At 14.4% G+C, this 9,311-nt stretch overlaps 1 protein-coding gene across 1 annotated transcript, besides 9 other annotated features; it reads left to right on the top strand. All coding sequences in view use genetic code 6, as the record gives it.

Moving 5' to 3' along the window:
• Nucleotides 1-746: 746 nt before the first annotated feature.
• Nucleotides 747-796: a microsatellite.
• Nucleotides 797-2,371: 1,575 nt separating this feature from the next.
• Nucleotides 2,372-3,493, top strand: IMG5_173940 (hypothetical protein; the record flags this gene model as incomplete). The annotated part of the gene is made up of 2 exons (XM_004029691.1): nt 2,372-2,415; nt 2,509-3,493. Coding segments are annotated over 2 exons (726 nt in total), but the record flags the coding sequence as incomplete, so codon positions are not given.
• Nucleotides 2,427-2,474: a microsatellite.
• A 298-nt stretch (nt 3,494-3,791) lies between the features above and the next one.
• Nucleotides 3,792-3,833: a microsatellite.
• Nucleotides 3,834-6,385: 2,552 nt separating this feature from the next.
• Nucleotides 6,386-6,450: a microsatellite.
• A 9-nt stretch (nt 6,451-6,459) lies between these two features.
• Nucleotides 6,460-6,500: a microsatellite.
• Nucleotides 6,501-6,980: 480 nt separating this feature from the next.
• Nucleotides 6,981-7,039: a microsatellite.
• A 1,113-nt stretch (nt 7,040-8,152) lies between these two features.
• Nucleotides 8,153-8,183: a microsatellite.
• A 122-nt stretch (nt 8,184-8,305) lies between these two features.
• Nucleotides 8,306-8,342: a microsatellite.
• A 250-nt stretch (nt 8,343-8,592) lies between these two features.
• Nucleotides 8,593-8,631: a microsatellite.
• Between the last annotated feature and the right edge of the window lie 680 nt (nt 8,632-9,311).

Below are 9,311 nucleotides of genomic sequence, written 5' to 3'. Positions count from 1 at the left end.
AGAAGATTAACTAATTTAGTATTCTAAAAGGGAGATATAGAAAACTTCAATTTGAAACATAATTCAGTTTATATAGTTTTTTCTATTTTTATGATGAATGAAATTTAAAGAGTTCTTAGAAACAAAGGAAACTTCTATATTTCTGATATACTACTTTCTAGTTGATAATTACATGAGTAAATGAAAAATTTTAGAGGTTTTTAAACTGCCTGTGTAAAATATAGGATTTACTGATGCTTATATTCATGATAAGTAAATTTTTAGTTTTTTTGATGATTAGTTTGCTTTAATATAATTTTATAGTAATGTTAAAATATTATATTTCAAATATTAAATTTTATTTTATATTTTCTATGTTAAGAATTTTATGATATTTTATTTTTTTCGATTTCTTTAAAAATATTAAAATTAGTTTTTTTTAATAATATATTTATTTTATATATATAATATTTATACTATATTTTTATAAAATCTATTTTTTTTAATACTTTTTTTTAAAAAATAGTTATTTATTTTTATATTTTACTTTTATATTTATAAAAAATGCTTTATATAATAATGGCTGTAATATATTAAAATTTTTATTTATTTTTAAAAATAATTATTAAATTATTTTTTTTCATAATTTAACTATTTTGTATTATAAAATAATAAATATTATAAAATTTTTAAAAAATAAATAAGCTTTGAATATAAATAAAATATTTAAAGAAATTTTTTTTTTTTTATTTATTATATAATAAAATAAATTAAAATCTTAATTAAATAAAAATTAAATTTTTAATTGAAATAAAAAAATATAAGGCCAATTAATATTAAAAAAAATAAATAGTGAAAAAATTCTTTATAAAAATAGATACAAAATCCAAATGATATAACTTTTCTAATATCTGTTTTGGAGTAATTAAAATTTAATTTTGTTCTAATAATTAATAATAATGTGAATAAGAAAATGTATGAACCCTATACAGATATAGTTGAATATTATAAAGATGCTGATATTCCTTGAGGATGTGGAGTGTTCCTACATGGCTTACTCGCATTAAAGTTGGTTCAGATTCAGGTTCTGTAATATATTGTAGTTTGTAGTGTCAGAAATAGTAAGATAAGAAGAAAAGGTAATAGGGATATATTTTACTATAACAATGATATAAAAATCTTAATAATTTAGATTGGATGACATTTAAATATATCAGTTTTAGAAAATTTTATAGATTTATTAATTTTTAATTGCATAACTGACTAGTTAACAAAAAAAGTTTATTTCTCAATTCTATCACATTATTAAAAAATAAATGACAATTTTCTATTTCTGGTATTCTTTTAGAAGAATAATATGTGAAAAAATTAAAAATGCATCCGATTTATATGTATATGTATTTCTGGGTGTTTTAAATGTAAAATAATGCTTAAGATTTGATAATAATTAAATATAAAATTTTTATATATATAAAATGTAAAAATTTATAAAAATATTATTGAATTAGTATAATAAATAAAAAATGTATTCTATATATATTCTTTATTTTATTTAATTTGATTTCTTTCAATAATATTTTTTATATTATATTAGACAACTAATAATAAATAAAAGATAAATTCAAAACTTCTATTTAAATATATCTAACTAAAATCCAAGATATCTAGCAATAATTAAATGAAATACTGGAAAAAAAAATTAAGTATGCTTAAAGTTAGGAAAAAATTGCTTTTCTTAATTTAGGATTTCGAGTCCCTATATAATCTATATAATTTGCTAAAATTAAATAAGGTCAAAAACCATGCATTTAGGTTTAAGAACGGTAACGTATTGCTTTTTAGCAAGAAAAATAATAGGAAAAAAAGGGAAATTAATAGGAATATGTTTTAGTGAACCCATATTATAAAAGTTTTGGCTATTAATTAAATGATAAGGTATACAAATATGCAATTCGGAAAGGGAGATATAGTGATATTCCAGATGATATTTTTTTCTAAAATATTCCGATAAGGATGATTTAAAAGCCTTTAAATAGTCAGAAAACAGAAAATATTTCTACGATTATATAGGAAGAAAAGAGTTATATAGAAATATATTTTTTAATATATTATATGTATTTTTTTTTATAAAAAATAAAAAAATTCTTCAAGTTTATTTATTAAATTAAAAAAATAATAAGTAATATGTTTTTTTTTATAAAATAATTTAAATAATAAAAAAATATCCATTTTAAATTATTGTATAAAAATAAAAATCTAAAAAATAATATTTGAAAAAGCAAATGAATTAAAAAGAGAAATCTAAAATCATAAAAATATCCTAAAAATAACTAATAAGATGTGATTTAAAAGAAATCGAATACAAATATTTTAAAAATATAATTGAAACATAAATTACAGAAATAATGATTAGTGAAAAAAAGACAAAACTAATAAGTTAACATTAAATATATATATATATATATATATATATATATATATATATATATATATATGAAAAAAAAAAATATTTAATAAAATAAAAAATAGAAAAAGCATTTCATGACTATACAAACGAAGTAATAAAAAAAGAATATGTCATAGTAATTTCAACAAATACATCATATTATCTTTAACAAAAATTAAACGGATTATTAATACTATTATTTGATGACGTATGCATTTTTATTTACAAACCTAAAAATATTGAAGTTCCTAAGATACCATAATTAGAACTTCTTTAAAAGGAAGAATTTGAATAAAAAAAATATGAACATTTAAGAAACAAAACAAAGATTTTAATTTCTAAAGGATTTGAAACCCCAAAATAAATAGATTGCATGGAAAAAATACTTGAATTTATATGTCTTTATCATTTGAAATATTAAGAAAAATATGGAGTTCCAAAAAGCAATTTCGAATAAGATTTTTTAATAAAACTAAAAAATATGATTTCCATAAATAGCAATACATAGTTTCTCCATATTTTTATGGGAAGAAAAACTGAATATTTAATAGAATAAGATTTTTATTATAATAAATTTTTAGAACTTGAAATTGATTTTTAGGGATTAATTCCTCGTTTTAATGCTCCGTATAGAATAGTTATTTTTAATAAAAAAGGATCAGAATTTTCATTATTTGAGTATTTTTTTTTATGTAAATTAAAAGTATATAAATTAATAGATTGCTCAAAGTCAAAATAAGAGAATTATTTGCTTTTCTTGCTATGATAGTATTATTTGTTTCTATAGTAGTATGTAAAGATAATATAAATGAGAATAATTATGAACCACATCCCATAAGAGATTTATTGTGTCCTTATAAGCAAGAATTTATGATGGGCTCATTAGGTGTATTTTTTACAATAATGTTTTCGAAAATGCTTAAAAAATACAAAGAAAGGAATGAAAAGAAAAGGGAAATATAAAAAAAATTCCAAATAGAAACCGTAAAATGAAAATATTGTTATAAGTAAAAATAGTTGTTTTTTAATAAAATTAAAAAAATAAAAAATTATAATTTTTTTCGGAAAAAATTCATTATTTAATTGGCTTGATTTCATATAAATTATCAAGAATATTTATTACATCATTTATTTCATTTTCAATATTTTTACTTTTATTTTATTTATTTTTAAAATAATAAAATCTATACCTAAATGATGAAAAAATGTTGTTTTTTTTAGAAATATTTTTAGAACTAACATTGTTTTTTATTTTTAATGGACTTTAAAATTAATAAACATTTTAATTTTAAGAATAAAATAATTTTCCTTACTTTTAATTTGACGATATATCTTAATTATGGCAATTTAAATTTTTTAATATGTCATTTTATTTTTATTTATCTATATTTTATTTTTGATTTTCTATTTATTTTGCACTTTAAAACAAACAATTTACTTCCTTTTTATCATTATTAAAAATAATGTTTTAGTTTTTTAATTATTCATTTTAATTTTTTTGATTTGTTATAATTTCTTGTTATTGATTTAAATTTTCTTTTTTACTAAAAAATAATAGGTTTATTCATTTAAAAAATAAATATATATTTATAAAAAAATAAATACAAGTTTTTAGGCGATAAAAACTCTCTTTTTATAAAAGAATTTTTCTTAATTATAGTTTTTTTCTATTATTATAATTATTAAGCAATTTTTTATTATTAAATTTCTATTTAAGAAAATAAAATATTTTCATTTTTATGCTTTTATAACCTTTCAGTTTCAAAATTACTAATAGTTTTTTAAAAAACTTCACTTTTAACCAGATCTACTTATTAAATAATTTTATTTTAATTATTTTCTTAATTTAAAGCGATTTATTTTTCTTTTTATCTTAAAGAAAGATTTTATTATTAAATTTTATTATCTTTAAATTTTAAATTAATATTTGTTTATTTATGGCTTTTCAATAGTTAAGCTTAAATAGAAAAGTTACTTTAATATTTATTTTCATGATTTTTTAATATATTTTTTTTGGTTAATTATTTTTTCAAATCAATAAGATTTATATAAAAAATATTTTTTAATACATCATCTTTTTTATTTTTTACTTAAAATTTATTAGTTTCTTAGATTTGTTATTTTTTTTATTCAATAGGGTTTTTTTTTTTTTATTCATTAGGAATTTTTTATTCAGAGAAATATTATTTAAAATTATTTTTCTATTTTTATGAATTTTATTTAAATTTTTTATAATTTTTTAAAATTTCATTTTAAGAAAAACTATTTATTTATCCTTTTTTTTATTTTTAAGTTTAAAATTTACTATTATTTTTTTCTAAATTTTCATCTTTTTTACTTAGACTCAAAATTTATTCATATTTTTCAATTTTTTTTTATAAATCACTTTAAATGTCTTCAATTAATTTTGCCTATTTTGTTAAATCTTTCTAAATATCAGGCAGGTTTTTCGTTTATTCTATTTGTTGCTATAATTATTCCGTTATTATTTTCTATTCATTCATCATTTTTATTATTTCACCATTTTAAATCGTATTTTCTTATTTTAAGCTTTAAGAAGATTAAATTAAATCTAAAGATTTTTATATTTCTTTCTATTCTTAAGTTTAACTTTTAGTATCATTAAATATTGGATTAAAAGTTTCTATTATTTCGCTTTAAACCTCATCATTTTTAAATAATTCTGTGTTAAGGTTAATTTATTTTTATTTAAAAATATCTAAGTTTTAATTTTATAATAAATTTTAATGACTAAAATATTTTTATTCTAAAAATGTTTCTTTTTATATTTATTAATCAAATTAATTTTTATAATCGACATCTTTTACTATTTCTATATGTTTTTATTATATTTAAGAAGAGTATTAATTGACATTAGATTCTATATTTAGACTTTAATAATTTTAAGAATTAAAAGACATAGGTAATTCATTTATATGTTTAGGATTATATAATTAAAAATCAATTAATTAAGGAATATTTATTTCTTTTTTAGAATTAATTTCGTTTTATTTTCTTAGCATTATTTCTTCTATTATTTTGTTTACTTTTTCTTCTATTTCTGGTGTATATTTCAAATAGGAAAGTAAGCCGGTTTGTCTATTTTCATCGAAGGCATTTTATTATTGATTATTTTAATATTAAGAGTTATAATTATAAATACTCATTTTTTATTTTTAATAACAAATATTTTTATTTTTATTATTTTTAAAAAAAAATGTTAATGAATTGATGTATTATATTTAAAATCAGTTTTTTTATTATTATTACTTTTATTTTTTTCGTTTATATGATAATTTTATAAATTAAATTAATTCGTTATTAAATAAACTTATATTAAATAAAATAATATGCAAAAATAATATTTATTGAATAATTTGATTATAAAAATGATATTATTTATTAAATTTATTTTATTATATTAATTTTTGAAAAATATAAGTATAAAGAAAAATAAAACAATAATTAATATATTTTATTTTAGCTCACTCTCTTTATTATTTTTTTAAAAAACAAATCAAACAAAAAATTCTATGATATATTTTTTCTCATGTTTTTATTCTTCTATATGCTTTTTATAAAAAAAATAAAAAAGTAAAATATTATTTAAGGCAATTAAATTTTATATTTAAAAAAATAATTATTATATAATTTGATTCAATTCAATAAAATTTATTTTATCTATAAAGCTTATGAATATCTTAAAAGTAATTAATTTTAATAAAATATCAAATTTGTAATATTAATTATTTAATGTATGTATAAAAAAAAAAATTAAATAATAAGTTAAATTATGTTTAATATTAACTATAAAATTCTACTAAATATAATTATTTAAAAAATAAAGAAAGTATAAGTTTCTATTTAAATAAAAAAACATTAAACTAATAATACTTATTTATATTTGTAAAACAAACTAAAAGTTTATTTATTTTTATATATAAATATAATACTAAATACATAAATATATATATATTTTTTAAATAATTATATATTATAAGTTTTTAAATAGTTTTTTATTATAAAATAAAATATTTTTAAATATAAATTTCTTTTTAAATACAATATTCTTTTTTTTATTCATTTTTAAGTTATTTTTTCGAATGTTTATAACCTTTTTTATATTTACATAAGTTTTTTTTAAAAAAATACCTTTAAGTAGGCAATTCGAACCCAAACTAAGTATCATTCCAATATTCTGAAATATTTTATAAAGCATTTGAATATTTTGTAGTATTGGAAAATTTAGAATTAGACGAAGATGAAGAACATGAAGAAAAAGAATTATTCCACTTGTTTAAACTTAAAAAAATATATTATATATTTAAAAATAATTATAATAAATTACTTTTCTTTTTATATATTATGTAAAAACTAGCATCTTTGTCCATAAAAGCAGAAACCATTTTCATAAAAGTTTTTGCATTTTTTAGTTTTGTAATTGATTGGTAAATGAGTTTTTTATTTAATTTCATAAGTTCCATGAGCAAATGCGCACTTTAAATAAAAAATAATAATAAAAAAAATTATTATAATAATAATAAAATCTAAAAATTATATATAATAATATATATATATATATATATAAATATTATATATTTATATATATTTATAAATTACATTATCATTAAAAGGGCATTAATCAGAGTTCTTCCAATATTTACAAATCTTTTTTTTAAATAAACTTTTATATTATGTTAACATTTTTTTTATTATAAATATACTTCTGTTTTAAATTTTACACGAAAATCTAATGGATCACAGTAATAATTATTTCTTTTATTGTTATTTTGATGAGATTATTATTATATTGATTAATAAAATATTTCAGGACAATTTACAAATTAATTATCTCTAATATTTTTTAAATAATAACATTTTTTTATTATATCAAATTAATTTATTACTTTAGTTTGCATATTTTATCAATATTAGATAATGATTATGTATTTTAGTCATAAATTAAATTTTTTTCTATATTTATTTGAAATATATTCATCTGAATATAGGAAAAATAATTTTATAATTAATTTTCTTTTAATTATCTATTATTATTTTTTTTTTTTTTTTATAATCAAAAAAAATACTATTTTTTTTTTTTTTTAATATATATTATAATAATAAAAAAATAATTCTAAATAAATAAGAATAAACCCCCACCTATATTAAATTATTTGTATAACTTATTCGAATTTTCAATTATTTTATTAAATTAAAAAAATTAATTAAAATAAATTGATCCCCCATTTGTAAAGCATGTCTTAAATTACACTTTACATAATTAAAAAGAAGTTTGAATAAAAAAAATACTTAAGATCAAAAATTTAATTAAATATCAAATAAAAAAAGCTCATAACGTAACTTATTAATAATTATTAAATAAATATTAACTTAATTTATAAAGCCTTAAAATTATTTTTTATTAATTATAATTGTTTTTATAAATATATATATATATTTTGCATAAAATAAAAATAATTTTAAAAAATTTTATAAAAATTTTTAATTATTGCTATATAGAAGTTAAATTCTTATTTATATAATGATTAAAATTGTATTTCAAAATTTTTTAAAGCTTTCATTTTTTGTTTTTATAAAATTTTTAATCATTATGAGATGAATAATAATGTGCTAAATAATTAGTTAAATATCAAATTTAAAATTTATTTATAAATACACAAAAAAAAAATTTGAATTTTTGAAATTTAATACGAAATCAAATTATTAATATATATATATATATATATATATATATATAGAAAAAAAATTTAATGAAATTTAAATTTATTTTTTAAAATGTTTTAAAAGCTATAAAATATTATTTTAATTAATAAAATACGAACTTATATTATTATAATTATAAAGAAATATATATATATAATACATATTATTTGTACATATTATTTTTATACATATTTTACTATAAAATTAATTCCATTGTTTTTTATATTATTTATCAAATAACATACAATAATAGTTCTTTTACTTTTTTTTTTTAATTTATTTTATAAAATAAAAAAATATAGTATGAGATAATTATATGATCCTAATTATACTAATAAAAAAAATAAACAAATTTAAATTCATCATATTTAACTATAACCGTCATATTGTAAATCTTAATGTAAAATAATATTTATCATTATTAAAATATATAAAAATCTAATTTAAATATTAAATATAAATAATTAAATATTTATATAAATTTTATTATATAAATATAATATAAATATATATTTTTATATAATTTTATTTTATATATGTTTAAGATATATATATTAATAATATTTATATTTATTTATTTAATTTTTTTTTATTTTAAAGATTTTTTTTTTCTTTGAAAAATATATACTTTTATAAAATCTATAAATTTAAATATAATTTTTATTCTGTTCCTAAAAGTAATATAATTATCATATTCTTCTTTTTCAAATAATTTTTCTTTGCCATATATTTTTTTTATTTTGAATTATGCTTATTTCATATTTAAAATTATTCGAAAATTTTTTCAAAAATTAAATCTCATTTATATTAAATATTAACAACAAATCAAAGTTTATATAATGCTAATAATTTAGCAAAAGATAAAAGTTTATTTTATATCATAAATATCATTTAAATTTGTTATTCTTATGAAAAAAATAATAGATTTAAACCTAAAAATAAAATTTGATCATAAATTTAATTTGAGAATTATATCTAAGAAAACTAATTATAATATAATGGCAAATTACAAGATTAAAAATATAGTGAGTTATTATATCAATTAAAGAAAAATACATAAAATACATTAATAATTAGCAGATCTTTATGACCGAATAAATCAAAGTTATTAAATAAAAAAATAGATATTTTAATATATTATATATAAATATAAAAATATAAA

The sequence above is a fragment of the Ichthyophthirius multifiliis genome (assembly GCF_000220395.1).
Source record: "Ichthyophthirius multifiliis unplaced genomic scaffold scaff_1120509251274, whole genome shotgun sequence".
In the NCBI taxonomy this organism is placed as follows: domain Eukaryota; phylum Ciliophora; class Oligohymenophorea; order Hymenostomatida; genus Ichthyophthirius; species Ichthyophthirius multifiliis.
Note: the sequence above shows the minus strand (reverse complement) of the source record. Positions and strands in the feature narration are given on the sequence as shown.